This window comes from Homalodisca vitripennis, chromosome 5 (genome assembly GCF_021130785.1).
Source record: "Homalodisca vitripennis isolate AUS2020 chromosome 5, UT_GWSS_2.1, whole genome shotgun sequence".
Lineage (NCBI taxonomy): Eukaryota > Metazoa > Arthropoda > Insecta > Hemiptera > Cicadellidae > Homalodisca > Homalodisca vitripennis.
Genome location: NC_060211.1, coordinates 101,874,054 through 101,894,600, shown reverse-complemented (window position 1 = coordinate 101,894,600; position 20,547 = coordinate 101,874,054). Strand labels below are relative to the sequence as shown.

Below are 20,547 nucleotides of genomic sequence, written 5' to 3'. Positions count from 1 at the left end.
AATACTGTCGTTATTACAGTTGAACAAGCAAGACGCATCACTGTTGTCCACAAGCTCCTGTAGAGAAATATTGTCATCCTGTTCACCCTGCGATGTCATCTACACAGATGGCTCAAAGAGTGAGGCAGGAACGGGTTGTGCCTTTGTCACTTCCAATAGAGAGTACAAAATTCTGCCTCATTCCTGAATCTTCAATATACACTGCAGAACTAACAGCTATCTTGAAATCGTTAAATATTGTATGTCCCAAGAACAAATAGGATGGTAGTGTGCTCTGACTCGCTAAGCGGCTCTGCTGGCTATCAAGGACATGTACTCCAAACATGTCCTTGTTCGTAAGATCCGCTACGCTTTGAGCGAGATGATGTCTCGGGGTATCGCAATTACGTTTCTATGGGTACCTGGACATACTGGAATACCTGGTAACGAGATCGCAGATAGGGCAGCAAAGAGGCAATCTCTCTGACTCCATGTACTAGGCGATCAATCGCGTCCGATCTAAAGCCGATTGTAAAGTCACGACTACAACATCAGTGGAATGTATCGTGGGGATCAAGTGACCAATAACAAACTTCGGCAGATTAAATACACAGTAAAGCCTTGGTCGACTGCTTACCGCACTAACCGTAGAGAGGAGGTTGTACTGTGTCGACTCCGTATCGGACACACTCGCTTCTCTCACAGTTTCCTAATGAGTCGTGGTGATCCACCGCAGTGTGCGGAGTGTAATATGGCATTAAACGCCAGCCACGTGTTGATAGACTGCCGCCTCTATGCCGGGCAGAGGAGAGCACATCGTTTGCCAGGCCGGTTAGATGAGTTGCTTGGTGACAAAGAAGATGTTTTAACAAAGCTCTTTAGTTTTTTCTGGAGAGCACTAAATTAATATCCAGAATATGAGTGATACAGTACCTGATTAGTTTTAGTAAACATTTTAACCGCTAGTTTTAGGTAAGGGTGAGCCCTTTTACAGTTCCCCCCTGAGTTGTTTATTTAGTTTTAAGGCTCTTAACTAGCACTGCCTAAGTGCAATCTTTTAAATTTCGTTAGGAAAATTTCTGTGTTTTAATCAAGGGTAAACCCCTTTACAGCTAAAAATTTCTGTGAGGTGAGAGACACCACTATCTTAATATGTAGGTGTCACGTAAGGAGACGGGCACTTTTGTCCTTCTATTTATTTGTTATTTGTTATTGGTGAGGGTGGGTCCCCTTTACAACCTACCCTCACTAACTACCTGGTTTTAGCATTAGATGTTGTTATATTTATTAACGTTATTTATTTATCTGACATATTTTAACTATCGGGGCCCCTTTACAGCCTCTCGGTTAATTTTGTTATTTAGTTTTAGTCCCTCCGTTCACTGCTGTTGTTTTTTCTTATTGTCTTTAATGTGATAATAATGTTATTTGACACAGAGATCCGCTATTTATTCCTTGCACTGATAACGTGACACCATATTTTAAAGTGTAGGTGTCCGTTAACCCTACGGGCATTGATAACCTGCGTGTTTTATGCCCTTATTAAAAAAAAAAAAAAAAAAAAAAAAATTGCTCACAGTACCCAGCCCACTTTGAACCTCTTATTGGGCAGCATTAAATAGTTACAGATGCAGATTTACAATTGAAATTCAGTAGAAGTGATAGTCATGGTTGTTATGTTACAAAACTGCAGTATTGCCCTTACTGCTGAAGATACATTGCTCACAATTCCAACCCACAATCGACAAAATTGGGCCATCCGGCTCTTATTGGGCACCATTAAAATTGTTACAGAACTGCAGTGTTGCCCTTACTGCTGAATATGCCATTGCTCACAGTGCCAGCCCACTTTGACCCTCTTATTGGGCAGCATTAAATAGTTGCAGAAGCAGATTTACAATTAAAAAATCAGTAGAAGTGATGGTCCATGGTTGTTATGTTACAGAACTGCAGTGTTGCCCGTACTGCTGAAGATGCATTGCTCACAGTGCCAGCCCACTTTGACCCTCTTATTGGGCAGCATTAAATAGTTGCAGATGCAGATTTTACAATTAAAAATCAGTAAAGTGGATGGTCATGGTTGTTATGTTACAGAACTGCAGTGTTGCCCGTACTGCTGAAGATGCATTGCTCACAGTAACCAGCCCACTTTGACCCTCTTATTGGGCAGCATTAAATAGTTGCAGATGCAGATTTACAATTAAAAATCAGTAGAAGTGATGGTCATGGTTGTTATGTTACAGAACTGCAGTGTTGCCCGTACTGCTGAAGATGCATTGCTCACAGTACCAGCCCACTTTGACCCTCTTATTGGGCAGCATTAAATAGTTGCAGATGCAGATTTAACAATTAAAAATCAGTAGAAGTGATGGTCATGGTTGTTATGTTACAGAACTGCAGTGTTGCCCGTACTGCTGAAGATGCATTGCTCACAGTACCAGCCCACTTTGACCCTCTTATTGGGCAGCATTAAATAGTTACAGATGCAGATTTACAATTGAAATTCAGTAGAAGTGATAGTCCATGGTTGTTATGTTACAAAACTGCAGTATTGCCCTTACTGCTGAAGATACATTGCTCACAATTCCAACCCACATCGACAAAATTGGGCCATCCGGCTCTTATTGGGCACCATTAAATTGTTACAGAACTGCAGTGTTGCCCTTACTGCTGAATATGCATTGCTCACAGTGCCAGCCCACTTTGACCCTCTTATTGGGCAGCATTAAATAGTTGCAGATGCAGATTTACAAATTAAAAAATCAGTAGAAGTGATGGTCATGGTTGTTATGTTACAGAACTGCAGTGTTTGCCCGTACTGCTGAAGATGCATTGCTCACAGTGCCAGCCCACTTTGACCCTCTTATTGGGCAGCATTAAATAGTTGCAGATGCAGATTTACAATTAAAAATCAGTAGAAGTGATGGTCATGGTTGTTATGTTTACAGAACTGCAGTGTTGCCCGTACTGCTGAAGATGCATTGCTCACAGTACCAGCCCACTTTGACCCTCTTATTGGGCAGCATTAAATAGTTGCAGATGCAGATTTACAATTAAAAATCAGTAGAAGTGATGGTCATGGTTGTTATGTTACAGAACTGCAGTGTTGCCCGTACTGCTGAAGATGCATTGCTCACAGTACCAGCCCACTTTGACCCTCTTATTGGGCAGCATTAAATAGTTGCAGATGCAGATTTACAATTAAAAATCAGTAGAAGTGATGGTCATGGTTGTTATGTTACAGAACTGCAGTGTTGCCCGTACTGCTGAAGATGCATTGCTCACAGTGCCAGCCCACTTCGACAACATTTGGCCCACCCCCAAGACTCTTATTGGGCAGCATTAGATCATTGCAGATGAAGTTTAGTTTATTTTTCTTATTTATAATCATTAAAAGATGTTTGTGTAAAAAACATTTGTTTCTTCAATGTTGTTGGTTTGCTTAGCAGTTCAGATTAGTTGTAGAACTATATGTTGTATTTTTTACACTTTGAAAACTTGTGAAAATTTAAAATTATATATACTAGTTGTATGTTTAAAGATATATTTACACTATTGTTATTAATGTTATGACAAATAAAATTTGTTATAGACTAAGCAAATTACAACAATTCTCAGTTTTATTGCTTTGTCTAACAGTTGACATCAAAGTATTCTATTGCTGCATTCGCACAATACAGGTAAAAGCAGTAAAACTGAAATGAAGTACGTTAAGATGTGTACAAAATGCTCTTAATTAATACATCTTCTGTTGTTTTTCTTACAAGAATGTATTGTAAAGAACTTATTCAGCATTATTAATGGAATATAGTTAGGTTACTTTGACGTGCACGAATTGATAGAAGATTGCATGAATAGATCAAATAAGCAGTCAGTTTTTGTAACATTACACAAAAGCAAAGTCAATAGCAACTGTCGATGGATTGGAAAAATACAACTGAGTAATAACGCCTAAATGACTACCAATAAAATTTTTATAAAAACCTCTGGAACAAGCCTGAATGCATATTAAAAGAGCTTTAAACATAAATGTTAATAGAAAATTATATTGTAAACATTCAGTTTTTAACTAAATAAAAATCTAAAAACTAATGGAAAAACAAACATTTAAATGAAACCAGTTGTCTCAAAGATATTGTGTATGTTAAATATTAAACATTGCAGTTAGTATGGGAATAACATTTTCTGGATATTTATATTGTACAGTACTTACAATTTTCTATTAAGAATTCAATATTTTAAAAGTTTGTGTCTATATATGAATTTCATAATGGTCCTTACATCTGAGATACCTGAGCACAGACACAGACATTAACATACGAACTTCAAATTCAAATACTATTTACAAAGCCATGATATTTTCTATAATCTATTTATAGCTACATATATTTAATAAAATATGTTACAGAATAAATATAAACCGTTTATTGTATGACTTCTGATATATCAGAAGTACACAGTATTCACTACAAATATAAACTTACGAAATATTGCAAGTTGATCTCCAAAAGATTAACTGATTTTGTATCCACTTCAAGCTATATTTTAGAAAATTAACATACTCAAAAACAAATATTTTCTTGTCTTGCCTCTAGTTTATACTTATTAAAGTAGTTTTCTAAGAATATTATAATTTGTACTTTTAAATTTCTGATCTACTGAATAATTGTAAAATTTAATATTAGACGAAACTCAAAATTTAACTGTGTATAGTAATATTATAATTTTTGCATGACTATGCTAAAGTAGTCACATAAAGCATAAGTAGATTTACATGTGTAAATCATAAATTAAGTTAATAATTAGGCCTAGAATTAGAAGTGCAGTTGGTTAATGTAGTGATAGTTTTGTGCTCAAGTAAAGTGGTCTTGTGTGATGGGACGTTCTAAGAAACGCTGTGAATTATATAAGTTTTTCTTTGAAGATTCAATGTATGTTAAAATATTTTTATACCATTGCTTGTGTCAGTTAATATTTACTTTTGTGTACATTTAGTTTTTAGTGTCCATTTTTATTTCTGGATTTGTGTTCCCTGGTTTATAACTGAAATGCATAAAACAATTAAATATAAATCATGTTTTGTTTTTATACCAACCTGTTTTCCTCACTTGTATGTTTTTATTTTTACTTTCCAACTGGCAAATGAAGCTTAATTAACTGACAGATCAATTTGGGTCTTTTGCACATGTACTTAAACAACAGTTTTTAATACATATGTACAATAAACATTAAAACAAGGTCTATTCAAAAAGTAAGTGTGATCTTATATTATTTAACTGTGTACTGTAATTACTTGAAATTACTAGTCATCTTTTTCAAAGAATCAAGAATTTTTATTGTCATCCCACAAAATCACTTTGTAATAACGCGAATCCATAATTTGTTTTACCAGTTCTTGGTGGGAGCAACAGTATCAAAAGCCTTGCTTAAGTGCAATAAGAAAGTGGTAACTTCTTATTTATTTTCAAAACATTAAATAATGCAGGATACAATACTCTCAGTAGCCTTGATAGTAGGTAGATAGTTGCCAGTAGCCTTGATAGTTGTTCCTATAATATTAATTGTGAGACAGAATCAATTACTCAATCTGACACTCAATAATACTTTCAGTTAGCTTAGATAGAACAGGTACCTGAGCAACAGGTAGTTATTTACATTATTCTTATCCCCTTCTCTGTAAATAAGGTAATGGTGACTGTTACCTCTAGATACTACGGAAAGAGTCCAACACTGAACATCCACTTTACAAGAAGAATTAATGGATACAAAATTTCACAAATGATTTTTTTTAATTATAAAATTTGAGAGTCCAAAGACATCACCGGCTTTAGAATTACTTAGCCTAATAGCTGTCTTAAGATTATCAGTAGGGTTTACAGTATGTCATTTAAAAGGGTCTTTGGATTATTTATGCCAGATGACTCGATCATATAATTAGCACTAGCTGTATCTAAACTAACAATAGCATTATAATTTTTTACATAATTATAAATATTAACAAAATAATTGTTAAAACATTAGCAGAGATGACAGGTTGCGCTTGAAAGCATTTTTTAGATGCAAGTCCTGATTGTAATTACTCTCCTAGCTCCCTTGCAAAGGTTATGCAACCTTGGCATTCTCTTTTGTTATACTCATCTGGTCCTGATATAGCTCCCTAATTTTTATATGATCAGGATTAAGTTTACATTTTTCGTAGCCTACGTTAAGTAATAGCTTAATTTTGTATAATAAAGGTGTGTACCAACATTTAGGCTTTAAGACCTTATTGCAAAGATTTTCCCCTAGTTTATAAGTTTTTAAAGGACAAAAGTCATTGAAGTTGTGAGAGAAAATTTCCATAAAATTGTTAAAAGCTACCTCAAGATTACTACCAGCAATTGCTTTAGTCCAGCCAGTATTACTTAAACTATGTTTTAATCTCGTAATACTAATATCACTCAATATTCTATAACTATAATCCAACTGTACAGACTTATTGGGAGATGAGGAAGAGTAACTGGACACTGTATAAACTAGTTTAAATTTTTAAAGCAAACCGAAATAGTCAGATATATGAGGCTGTAATATTTCACAACCATACATTGAGGGGTGTAGGTTTGAAACAAAATGATCCGAACATGAGTCTATTCTAGGAGGCAGATAACTGAAGATAAAACAGTTATAAGACTTCAAGGTGACGACAAATTTAGCTGTCAGAGAACTACACCTGTCAAGATCAATATTTAGATCTCCCACTATAACAATCTTAAAATTACGATAACATTGCTGCTAAAAAAATTGAGAAGTTGAGATAACCTATGTAAAAATCTAAGTACTGGACTGTATGTGGTGAAAAGAATAAAAGAAATTAGTGACAAGAAAACAGCAACTGTTGCATATTATGCAGTGTTCGACTCCCATCTCCGATATGGTCTTTGTTTATGGGGAAATTCTAGTTTACGGAATTTACAAAGACCTCTTGTTTTACAAAAGAGGTGCCTGCGAATTTTGGCTGGAATGCAACCAAGAGAGAGCTGTCGAACAGCTTTTGTCGAATATGGTATCCTTACCGTAGTAGCACTCTACATTCTTCTAGTAATAATGTATGCAATAGACAAAAACTTGACAAGAGGTAGTAATCTCCACAGTCACAACACTCGTCACGCTGCAAACTTCAATTTGCCAGCTTACAGGCTAGCATTGTTTGAAGAAAAACCTTCCTACATGGGAGCAAAGTTATTCAACATGCTGCCTGATAACATCAAATCTCAAGAAGGAAGCCTGAACTTTAAGAAGGAACTAAAAAGATGGCTGCTGAGTCATCCCTTCTACACCATTGAAGAATTTCTGAGCTGGAGAACTCAATGGACTACATAAACCATTATGAAAATCTTATTATTTTGTATTGACGCTAATGTAATTCTCTAAGAATGTACAAATAAAGAATATTGTCTATAGTCTGTCTATAACTTATATACAAACCGATCAACAGGACAAGTCAGTGCAGTGAGTAAAAGTGCAGCTACCATTAACAAATCTACAGTACAAAAGGCATCATCACAGCTTCAAATAGTTATGGTTCACAAATATCAATATTATACAGGGTGATTCATGAAGATATGCAGAAACTGTGGGAGCTCATTCTACATGTGAAAGTAAAGAAAAAACTTTATATAAACATAGGTCTGGAAATGCTTTGATAGCGAGTTACTGCTAGTGAAAGATTTCACCAGGATTTCAACTCATCATGTACATGAGATCTTCCTGAAATTCTGGTAAGGTAGATTAAAGGAGGAATACAATATTTATTATGGTTTTGGAGTAGATAAATTGAAAAAAAAACCAGGTCCCAGAACTCTAAGTTAAGTAGTTCATGAGAAAACCAGTGTTAACCAAATCACAGTAAATTTTCAAAAGTGTCTCCGCCGAATTCAATGCATTTTTCAGCCCATTTAAGGATGGGTGTGGTTGCTTTCCATATAATTCAATAGGGCTTTCCTTTAACTGCGTAAAAGCTTCATCAATATGTCTAAGTTGCTCCTTACGGAAATTAACTTTGACCTCATAAACTTTCTGCTTTATCCATCCCCATATGCAAAAATCCAACGGCATATTTTCTGGTGACCTGGGTGGCCAGTATATAGAACCTCTACGACCGATCCATTTATTTGGTTGCGCAGAATAGCGAATAGATGTTTGATTAAATTAATTTTTATTCATAACAGTACATCACACTTTTTACATATTACTGACAATAATTTTGTTAATTACCCATTAAACTCTAAACAATTCTTACAAAGAAATTGTAAATTTCAATTCTTAAATGAAAAATTATTTAACAGAGTAGATTGATTTTAGCAGTGCATTCAGGTGCTACTCACATATTGTACAGGTTGATTTAAAAACACAGAATGATGTTTCGTGAGAAATTCTTATTTCACAAGTTGGCAATACAATAAGCAGCTGTTCAATGATATGATTTGAATTGTAGAATTGAAATGATTTTAGAGCCAACAACCAAGTTTCAGTCCATGTACATATTGTTCTATTCGTAGTAATTGAGTTTCAGTCCGAGTAAGTATTGTTTTGTCTGTAGTAACTATTGAATTATTGGTGTATTAATGCCACACTTATTTACATGTAAAGAATACGCTGATATGGTGTATGTGAAGGCAGTGCTACAGCTGCTGTTGAAGAATACAGACACCCTTACCATAGAATTCCAAATGCTAGAACAATATTACGGGTAGTGCTTTCTTACGTTATGGCAAACAGGATCACTTCCTAGTGCAAAGTTCCAGTATGGAGAACACTCAATAATAACTGGCTCCATCCCTACCATAAACAAAAAATACAACATTTACATCCAGGAGGTAATGTCCATTGCTTGGAGTACTTCATTTAGTTAAACACTTATTGTCGACTTTTGAAGTATATTTTATTTACCGATGAGTCACACACAGTTCAATCGTGCTGGTATCAACAATTTATGAAACCAACATTCATGGGCAAAAGTGAACCCTCAGGCTACAATTGAACTTAACTTTCAACAGCATTTTTAGCATTAACGTAAGGTGTGGTATTGATGATCAGCTGATTGGACCGTTTATTTTCAAAGAGCGCTTAACAGGTCAAATGTACTTATAGTTTCTTCAAGAAAAATTACCAATATTAATTGAAGATGTTCCTCTTTCAAATCGACGCCAGCTGTACTTCCAATGTGATGGCGCATTGCTACATTTTTCAAATATTGTTTCCACCTACTCAAATCAACAAATGGTCGGTTGTGGAGATCTTATGTACTATAGCCAACCAGGTCACCAGATCATACTCCGTTGGATTTTTGCTTATGGGGAAGGATAAAGTAGATAGTTTACGAGGTCAAAGTTAATTCCCAAGAGGCACTACTTAGACGTATTGATGAAGCTTTTAATGCAGTTAAAGAAAAGCCTTGTTGAATTATACGTAAAGCAACCAGAGCCATCCTTAAACGAGCAGGAAAATGCATTGAAGTTGGTGGAGACACTTATAAAAATTTACTGTAATTCAGTCGAATAGGTTTCAAGACTGTGACTGATGCCTTACAGCAACGTACTCTTGTGCCACTAGTCACGATCACTAAATATACAGCTACAATCAAGATGTTAACATGGGCTTAATATAGGAAAATTTCACAAGGCTCATTATATTCTGAAGCATTTATAATATTTTTTGGTCTAAATATTTATGCTAATGATAATAGGCTTACGTACTTGTTTCCTGGGTTCCAACACTCCAGGAGCACTCTTAAGGAAATATCAAAATTGTGTCACATAGATGCCCACAGGCCAGACATCAGGATGAAAGACGTTGTTCCAGAATGGCAGGGGAACTCCATTTTTTTAAAGAGCTATAGCCTGGAAACCTATGTTTCACCTTAGTTATTTCATAACTACCACTGACATCATCATTAAGGTACAGTTTTAAGGTCTTTAAATTATAAATTATCACCAAATCATGAAGCAAAAATGTGTCTGTACTTCTCCACAACAATCAGTCTGCCATTATTTACAGACACCCTACCTGTTAAAAATACATGCTTTCTATTTGATCTATTATTAGTTCTACTATGTTAAGTTAGCAGTGTTAAACTTTATGTAGGTAACCTCAACAAAACTATTTTTATTGCTGACATCTCCACTTTCCAAGTTTGCGTATTCCAAATCTAATGTTCCAGACATCTTGTCTCCATTGAACAAGTTAGTAATTAGGACTTCAGAGTTGTCCTGCACAGAATGAGGCAACTGTGTTTCAGCCGGTCTTTTATTTTCAATGCTACAACTAACTGTCAGTTGGGATGGCTTTTCTTGCTATAGGATTGATTTGCAGTATTGGAATATTTCTGCTATTACTAGTAAAGGATTGGTGAGGTGGGGGAGTAGGAGCTTCATTGAATGTAAGGAGAGAAAATACAGACTGCAAGTATGAATAACTGAAAATTAGTTTTTACAAATGAGCCTGTTTGCAATCTGAAAAGTATTCTACAACTGAGTGTAAATACTTGAATACATGTATTATGTAATATGCACTTGGTTTTGAGTACACATTTTCATAAGGAAAAAATAAAACACTGTGGCTAACACAATACTGTTTATTTCCTATTTACAAACTACTAGTGACTAATAAGTATGCTAACATAATCAGACTCGTACAAATACTCACAGCAAACCGAATTTATGTTATTTGGTAACATAATTAACAATTACATAATTATTTTAAATTAACGATTAAAAGTGAACTTTGTCTTATTTTGTTACTGGAATGACAGTCAAACCTGAATGATTTTTGATTTTTATTCAATTTGAAACAACATTCATATTTGAAATCTTTGATGTAATACATAGAAATACAGTAGAGACCAAGATTAATGTGCAGAGGTGCCAAAACTCATTGACAAAGTGATCAAAAGGTAGTCAAGGCACACATGGCAAGATGAAATGAACTAATTTACAATAGTGTTAAATAATGTCAAAAATTAAGTAAATAAATCAACAGAGAATAATCTTACTTTTTGTAGATTTACTATTCATATCATTGACTCGTGTAAGTCATAACGTTTATGTTACACTTTTTCTGCTCTGTCAAAGCTCAATACAAATTGCTAAAAATGTGCTTTTGAACTTTTTTTAGGAGTGCACAATTTCCATTTCCATTAAATATTTTTAGTTTTGATCATTAAATGATAGATTCTCTTGTACACTGCTCATTTAGAACAAATGATCACAGTTGTATTCGAATCGGCCAGCTACACTATGACTCTCACTTATTCAACTGAAAAAGTAAATTGAATCTAAAACGTTCTCTAGAACAAATGATCCCTTGGGAGGCACCTGAGTCAAAACAGAGTGTAATCTCTGCCTGGCTTGTCCCATCACGCTGTTCTGGTCCACCAGTCTACTGCAACAAAGACAGGACTTTATACAAACTGATTCTTGACTCAATATTGGAATTATTATTAAAAAATAATAGAGCAATCAAAACATTTTTACTAATTTACATCTGAAATAAGATCACCTATTATAATGACTGCTTTGTGAAAATGTTGATTACTATAAGCTCAAGTATTCTGCAAACAAATAGTCAGTAATCTGGATAGTCTGGGCCATTCCTTTCTATGAAGTCCGTGAAGCAATTATCTCGCTCTTGTAGTCTGCACTGCAACTGTCGGTGGCCCTTCCCTAATGTGAAATCAGTGTAGCTATGCTCTTACTCTTGTAGCCTGCCAATGTAACTGTCGGTGGCCCTTCCCTAATGTGAAATCAGTGTAGCTATGCTCTTACTCTTGTAGCCTGCCAATGTAACTGTCGGTGGCCTTTCCCTACTGTGAAATCAGTGTAGCTATGCTCTTACTCTTGTAGCCTGCCAATGTAACTGTCGGTGGCCTTTCCCTAATGTGAAATCAGTGTAGCTATGCTCTTACTCTTGTAGCCTGCCAATGTAACTGTCGGTGGCCCTTCCCTAATGTGAAATCAGTGTAGCTATGCTCTCACTCTTGTAGCCTGCCAATGTAACTGTCGGTGGCCCTTCCCTACTGTGAAATCAGTGTAGCTATGCTCTCACTCTTGTAGCCTGCCAATGTAACTGTCGGTGGCCCTTCCCTACTGTGAAATCAATGTAGCTATGCTCTCACTCTTTTAGCCTGCCAATGTAACTGCCGGTGGCTCAGTGTGGCCCTGACCTAGAGTTATACAAACTGTTTATCATGTAAGCTTTTATGTATATTGATTTGTTTATGGGTGAGTAATGCCTTGTGTTACAATGACAAAAGATGTATATGCAATTTTAACTTTGCATTTGGTTTTTAAAGAGAACCTAGAGGTTCATTGAGAAAAGCTACAAAAACAGCAAAAATTTATAAATTCATACTATGTAGTCTACTTTGAAATTATACATTCATTGACTACCTGAAAAAATTGAATGCAATAAAAACGGGTATAAAGGAAATATAAAAATGTGAGGAAATTATTTACATGTATACACAGTTATTTTGTAGGAAAATACCACAAAACTTACAAAGAAAAAGCTTTGCAATCAAACAAACAGTATTTATAAATGCAAACCTCAATGCAAATTGCAAATTTCATTGCAGAAACTAATGTTGGGTGGTCAGATATAATAAAAAACCTCAAATGTAAAGTTTTTGTTACAGTAATTTCTACAAACTAACAAAAAATTGTTAAATTAATTAATTAAATCAAGACTAATACAAAGGTAGGTACAAGTAAACCTAAATTGAAATAAACAGAAACTTAGAAAATACAGTAAAACAACACAAACTGGCAGAGGAATGAAGCAGTGTGTTTGAAAGAAGATAGAATTCCATAACTAATTTACCTCAAGCTGAAACAGCCTCAACAACCCACTTTAGACAAATATCTGCAAGTGCAGACAAAAACAAAACTGTTAATGGAAGTAATGGCAAGAGGGAAGGATTACTATAGCCCGGAAGCCATTACTTGTAAATATACATAATTTACTGCTGTCCTGTGCTGTGGCATGCACAATACATATATGCATACAGAGTGAGTATATTATCACTAGATTAACCTTTGAAATACTACTAAGTTTTAGTAATAAAAGATACTGAATACGTAACATTTTTCCTACCTTTCTTTGGAACTGTATTTTTGTACCATGAACTTCGAGAGATCTTCTAGAATAGGTTGAGAATGAAGTGCAACAAACTGTTCTCTGCATATCTGAAAGAATAAAGTGTTTTTTTACTGCTAAAACATTGCACAAATATCCATAGCACACCTGAAAAGCACACTTCCCTGTATTTGATTACTCTGAAATTCCTGTTGTTTCCATACAAAACCTATGAAATTTTGAAAACATACTAAGCACAATAGGTGATTCACAAAGTCCATTAAGCTTACAGTGCTGGCCAAATTATTAGACTAAAGCACATTTTTTTGTTTTTTCTTCTCAATTTTTACTGAAAACATTTTTAATTTCATGTTGGTATATGTTAAAGTATATACCCTCATTCGTGTGTTACTTTAGAATAGTATTAGCAGAAAATTTGGTAATTTTCTGTTGGCAGGTGGCAACACTGCCTGTTTTGTTTATCATCTGCTTTTACAAATCTACCAGCTCCATAACCAAAATCAGGTTACAGTTAATTTTTCATGTGGTTAACATGTTTTAGGTTCAGTAGATCTTTTTATTAGTGTGTTCTGTTATTATTAAAGTAAGTTTAAGGTCATTTGTGAGTGTATGAAACCACCTATTTACTTCCTTATTGGCTATTTATAAAATTATCAGGAAATGGGTAAAAAGAGGACCTTTCATCAAGGAAATGTGCTGTGGCCAAGGTTCTTTTGGAAGAACAACATTACACACAAACTAAAATAGCACACAGACTAAATATTTCACAGAAGTCAGTTAGTAGGATCAAGAAAACACTTGATATCAATGGTATTTATAAATCCAGCCGTATCGGAAAATGTGGCCGGAAGAAAGCGTTAAGTCCAAGGATGGCCAGAAAGTTGAAAAACATGACACTAGTCAATAGAAAAATGGCCAGCAAGGTTCTTAGTGACCAGTTAAAAGATTATGGCACAAATGTTTCGCCCAGGACCATCAGAAGAACCTTGAATGGACAAGGTCTTCGATCATGCAGGCCTACAAAAAACAAAAAATAACACCGGCAATGGCTAAGAACAGATTGGAATGGGCCAAAGGCATTCAGTTCACTGATGATGATTGGAACAAGGTACAGTACCCTCAGGATTTTATATATATATATATATATATATATATCCTTTTTTGAAATTGTCAAACATATGAAAGGATGATAATTAGAAAGCAAAGTGAATGACAAAGGTTGTTGAAGTAATATAAAGTTACCTGGTTCATGATGTGCACTGTGTTTGCATGAGTCCAGTAACAGTCATGGACAGATACAAACGTCAGACCTCTCTGTTCACTGAAAATTGACGTCAACATCATGTGACTGGAGTCTAACGAGTGGATGAAGTTGGGTGGAAATGCATTCTTCTGTTTCATAACATTTGGTCGTCTGAAAAAAATAGTAATAAGTTAGAAAATAAAATATTGATAAATTAAAGTTTGATTTAAATGATTTTCATTCCGACTTTAATAAAATATTATTTTTTATACATGGTACATGGTGCAGCTGTGTAATGTAGTGGTAACACCTTATTTTGCAGGCACTTAAGTCAGTAAAAAACGTCTGCAACTATAGACTGTGTATTATTAATACACAATTATAGTTAGTGTTTCAAGAGAGGTAATTAGCACCTTGAATTTGCTGGTATGTAGAGGCCAGGGGTTGTCTATTGGATCACCTACAGTTATTCATAGTTCATGCAGTATTCATTCATATCAAGTACTTTTTGAAATCTGAACTGTGAACTTCATTTTTATTAACACTGTAACGGCAGTAAAGTTTCTCTTTCAGTGGTAACGTTGTTTAATATTGTTTAACATATATTGTTTATATTATTGTTACTTTACATTTTTATTACATAAAACAGCACACAATTACATGTTATTTTAATCAGATTGATCTAAGGAATACTTTTCTTTATATGACAATAAATAAAAAAAGTGTTAATTAATATAAAATTTTGTTAAATAAATCTAAAGTATTTTTTTTTAAATATTTACACATGTGCTCTGATTACATTAAAAATTTCATTCACTATTCAAACTTGATTTTGATATCTTAGTCCAGTCAATTTAGCCAAAAAAATAGGGGTAACTTTGCATTAATTCCCAGAAAGCTGAAAATTTGCATAGATGTTAGGGACACCATTGTTATGAAATTGTGAAAAGTCCCCATCGATCCCATGTCTGCAAAATGTTTTTATTCAAGGTAAAATTTCACAAAAATAGGTTTTTTGAAACTTTTCAGCGAAACAGTTAGTTTTATGAAAAAAAATATATGGCAAACAAAACTTATAGATCAGGCCATTATCTACAAAAAATGCTCCTTATAATTTTTTTCATAACACTAACCATTTTTTGAGAAAAAAACAATTACTAACTTTCTTACGCTGTATTCTCCATAATAAGCATGGACTAAGCTGCCTATGATTACCATTGGGCGTGTAATATAAGTAAAACTATAAGTCTGCGTGACTAATACTATTCATATTGACCGATAATTCTGAGAATATGAAATTAAAAAAACGGAGGAGTCCCTAATTTTAAAGGACCATGTGCCCTTTGAACATTTGCCTGTCATTCCAATTGTTCGAGTGGCCGTTCCATCTACCTGATTTTTCTGAGGTCGCACCTAAATCACCGTTAGTCTTTAAAATTCCTTCGTAGTGAAAAACACATTAGTTATTTCAAATATTCTCTGCTAAAGTTTGTGCTGTATTAACTTTTTGTTGAAAATATATGTCGCAATAGTGTTTTATTTGCACTAAACTTCTATCTTCAAGTGAATGTGTTATTGTTGATCGCGGCATTCACGTTACTTAACGTGAGTATTCAAGGGAGGAATCAATTTACTGATTACATGAAGAATGTAAATTCAACGGCAAATCATGTGCAGTGTCACAAACAATACAATAGAAAGAGTACAATTGCAACAGCAAAACGGCAACATGAAGAGGAATCAGGTAGTACCCCTCAAAAAGTCCTCCTTGTACTAGAGCACATGCAAGTGAGTCATATTTTTTCTTTAAAAATTGTTGCTTATTTTTCGTGCGACAAGTTGAGTGAGGAATACATAAAAAAACAAGCACAGAAATCTCGTCGTAAAAAATTGTAACGTTATAAACTCATTCACATTTAAAGACTCAGTTATGAAAGCAGCTCAGTCTCGTTCTGATGACACCGCAAAAACTATTGTTGCTCGCATCGGGTTTGAACATGATTTAGTTGCTGCTGAAGCTAAGTGCCATAATGATTGCTTTGTATCATTTTTAAAACCGACCACTGGAGGCTAAGTCGGCCTGTCCTCAAGATGAAGCATTGCATCTCACCATGGGGGAAATATTTTTCATATATTGAAAGTAGTGATGACTGCCAGTTTACCTTAGAAGAATTAGAAGATATATGTAAAAACGTAAGTGCTGATAACAGAAAAATTAAATTACGATTGAAGTTTAAATTATTATGGCAATAGAGTCATTATTACTCAGAAATTAGGACAATTAACATTGTATGTTTTCTTGTTAATTATCATGATATTATCAATCAAGCTTGGAGTGCAAAAAACCTAAAGGCAAAGAAGAGCAATTGAAGGGCTTATCAACTGCGGCAGCAATTATTCGTGAAGATAATCAATCGGTTCAATCATATACAGTTTGTACATGCTATGATGGCTGTGATACAACATCAGCAATGTTTCAAAGGGGTAAAACTACAATTTTTTAATTGTTTGAAAAGAAAAAATTTTATTACTTGTGCACAAGTTTTCAAAGATATCAACTCTTCACCAGAAACTCGCTTTCTTCTGTCTGTATATGGAGCTCCAAAATTTTACTTCCATAGACAAATTACGTTACTTATCTTTTGCAAAACAAATACGTAACAAAAACGTGTGCAATTAGCCAGGCCTTCCTCCAACCGCGGCTTCCGCTCACCAACAGTTTTATCGTGTATATTAATAGGTTCAGGTGTTTGGCTTGGTAATCAACTAGACCCAGAACAATGGGGTTGGAAGCATACCCCACACGCTTCTTCCACCTGAACCAGAAAAACCTCCTTAATTCTGTTTTTTGGAAACTGCAAAAAGGGGTGTAACTTAGATGGGGGCCGCAAAAAAGTAGGCTTATTTTATTCACTAGCGTGCACCACTTGTCAAGGCCAAATCGTGTTCAATGTGAATCTCCAACAGAAGGTTTTTACATGAACGACGAACCAACTGATGTATCGCTGTTAGTACAATTTACGTCTACTCAAGAAGATGAGGAAGAAGAAGAAAATTAGAGAGAGAAGAAGATGGAGGGGGAAGAAGAGGAAATAACTAATGACAATGATGATGAATAAAATATGTTTACAATCAAATATAACGGGACTTGCCACTCGAGCTGTACCTGATCGACAAACGGACCACACTGACAAGAGTTGCAACGACTAAAAAGAAGAAGAATAACCAAACATTCATTAAATTTTACTGGAATAGACTATGGAATAGGCCTACCCGGGGAAACCACATTAAAAATATCGCGCTAGGTACACTACCTCATAGGTGACGTGTTCTTATTATAGACAATACAGCGTAAGAAAAAGTTTGTAATTGTTTTTCTCAAAAATGTTTAGTGTTATGATAAAAAAGCATAAGGAGCTTTTTTGTAGATAATTGCATGATCTAAAATTTTTGTGTGTGACATATTTTCTCATAAAATTAACGGTTTCACTGAAAAATTTAAAAAACCTATTTTTGTGAAATATGACCTTAAATAAACAAATTTGCAGACATGGGATCGATGGGGACTTTTCAAAATTCCATAACAATGGTGTCCCTAACATCTATGCAAATTTTCAGCTTTCTGGGAATTTTTGCAAGGGTCAATGTCTAAATTGACCGGACTAATCTACTTCATATGACTACTATTTCATTAACTCAACAAGACATCTGAACATTCACACACAGAGATAAACAAAATGCACAGGAAATCACAAAAGTGAGTGAAGTGGTAACAACACAACATGCATATCTGATAAAGTAGCCCAATCAAATAATGTAAATCATCATGGATTTAACATTCTTCTTTCTATTAGTATCGATATTTATACTATTAGGCAACACATTTTACGCTTTAAGACACAATAACGCTAAATTTATATACTTAGTTGGATATGTTTTAAAGATATGCTGTCACTACGTATGCACTATAAATACCAAATATTGGGTCTTTACCAGTTTCAGAGTTAGTTTAAATTATGAATATTGTGCTATATAATGAAAATAACACAAGAACAATCATTAAAAGGAATTGATGGCTAACACAGGAATCAAAATGAATGGACTTGATATAAAATGAGTAAGAAACTAACTCGAACATGTCGATGGGAAAGTAGTCCTGGAGATGACCCAGCTGTTTGTTATTCAGATCTGGTCGCTTGAGCTGTCTGCTGTAGTGTTGTACAACTGGAAGTCCCAAAGGTGTCACGTACTCCATGTTCTGTCCACAGATCTGCGACACCAGCCGCGCGCACTCAGTGAACCAGTCCTGCCAAACATCATACATACTATGTTCAAGCAATTATCAAATATCTCATCTACCAGTCTGCAAATAATATGATAGTATTCTAATTAAGAATTTTTAATATTTATATCTTCTGTTATTTATTTACTTTTTTATATTTATCTATTTATTGTTATTTATTTACCTTTTAATTTATCTTCTTTATAATATGTTATATATTTTTAACAAGTTGTTGCTAAAGTTTATTGTTTTTTAAGTGAGCAAATTGAGACATTACAATTCTGTGAAAGTTTAAATTATTACAATTGTTTTGAAGGATGTTAAGACATTGTCATAGATCAGGGTTTAAAAATGGGTAAAATTAAACCCATTTACCAAAAATTCATAAATTATATTAAAACAAGTTGGAAAATAAAATGTTAGTACTAAATGTTCAGCTTTTAATTTTTAATACAAAAATACAGGATAAACTTAAATCATTTAAATAGAGAGATTTACTGCCAATAAACATATGAAATTGAGACTCTGTAAACATATTCAATTTTGTATAAATGTCACAGAAAGAATTTTGTCTGATCTTAAAATTGCTATGTTTTACAGTCCAAGTCAAAAATTCATCTCTAATCTCAAAAAGGTGTTGAGTCTAAAACTAATTTAACTAAGAGAACTTTTTGTAATTATTTTGAGAGAGAGACCAGGCCGAATTATTTGACCTAGGGGTCAGTAACAGCTACCTTAGATCCTGCACAGGATGAATTATTTTAGAATCTCTATATAAAATTTGCTACAAAATCAAACACCACTCAAATAAGTTGGTACCAAGCAACAATATATCAGCACACTAACTAGGTTAAGTAGGTATCTGAGAGGGCTTCTTAGCCATTAACTTCACCTGGAATAAGACATTCTTTACTTTACTTTATCTAGAACATGCTACTTGAAAGTAGTTGTTAGTAGAAGAATACACCAGCTAAGATATAGCATGCAGAACTAAGTTATTTTAAACAAAAATAATAATTTATGCTGATGTATAAATATGGCAAAGAGGACAATTTTAATATTTTAAGTCCTTTATTTCAAATTACTTCATTACTACTACTGCATCACTTCTCTTTAATACTTCTTCTGCATTCTTCACATTAAACTTAATTCATTTTCTTCTAAGAGATTATTTTAAAAATTTCAGTTGCAACCATATTGTTACTAAAATTTATCACTGTACCTGAATTTCTTTAGTGGAGTTGAACATTTCTCTAAGACTTTCAAATGTCTTTAACACTAAGTAGGTTGATGCTGGCCACACATATTCTTTCGGAAACGAATCAATATCTGTAAAATATTAATAAATTATATTTTTAATTAATTTAAAAAAACAGTTTTAAACATATTCATTCTATAGGAAATTGTGATTAATTAAGACATATGATGGCTGTACAATAGAAAATGTTTTTTGTAAAAGATGGCATCAATAAATACCATCTTGTTCCCAATTTGTTTAATCAACAGGGTTAGTTTTATGAGAACCTGTGCAGTGAGAGGATTTATATAACACTTTGTGTAAAGTATGTTAGATATTCACCTACCATTTCCAACAAGGATAAAAGAGCAATGTTGTAACATAAAAATGGTAGCAAAACTTGGAGAAGAACTGAATAGAAGCATATTAAATAAAGGAAATAGAAAATCCAGTTTTATTATGATTATAGTATTATTACAAAATAGTAGTGTTTTTTATTTTATTAATACAGTAAAAACATGTCATAATGCACTTCTTTCAACTTTTCAATATTTTATTTATTTATTAGTTTTTAAATGTTATGGTTTTTATAAAACTACTTTGTAAAGGATGTAGCAAGAAAATTTTGCTATCAAGTCAAATTAATAAAAGTACTGAAAGATTGTATTTTTATCT

At 33.9% G+C, this 20,547-nt stretch overlaps 2 protein-coding genes across 3 annotated transcripts in view; one reads left to right on the top strand and one right to left on the bottom strand.

Moving 5' to 3' along the window:
• Window positions 1-5,051, top strand: part of LOC124362574 (6-phosphofructo-2-kinase/fructose-2,6-bisphosphatase-like) — a 40,373-nt gene extending 35,322 nt beyond the window's left edge. Inside the window, exon 10 of the mRNA XM_046817202.1 lies at window positions 3,224-5,051. Within this exon, the coding sequence (XP_046673158.1) occupies window positions 3,224-3,325 (102 nt within the window). The 3' untranslated portion in view covers window positions 3,326-5,051. The remainder of the gene's footprint in view (window positions 1-3,223) is intronic.
• Window positions 5,052-10,577: 5,526 nt separating this feature from the next.
• Window positions 10,578-20,547, bottom strand: part of LOC124362573 (DNA-directed RNA polymerase, mitochondrial) — a 52,325-nt gene continuing 42,355 nt past the window's right edge. The window contains exons 20-24 of one of the 2 annotated variants that reach the window (XM_046817196.1): window positions 19,858-19,964; window positions 18,484-18,659; window positions 14,353-14,524; window positions 13,108-13,199; window positions 10,578-11,397 (exon numbers count right to left, since the gene is read on the bottom strand). In XM_046817196.1, the coding sequence (XP_046673152.1) occupies window positions 11,268-11,397; window positions 13,108-13,199; window positions 14,353-14,524; window positions 18,484-18,659; window positions 19,858-19,964 (677 nt within the window). In that variant the 3' untranslated portion in view covers window positions 10,578-11,267. The remainder of the gene's footprint in view (window positions 11,398-13,107; window positions 13,200-14,352; window positions 14,525-18,483; window positions 18,660-19,857; window positions 19,965-20,547) is intronic. The other variant, XM_046817197.1, reaches the window with a different exon arrangement.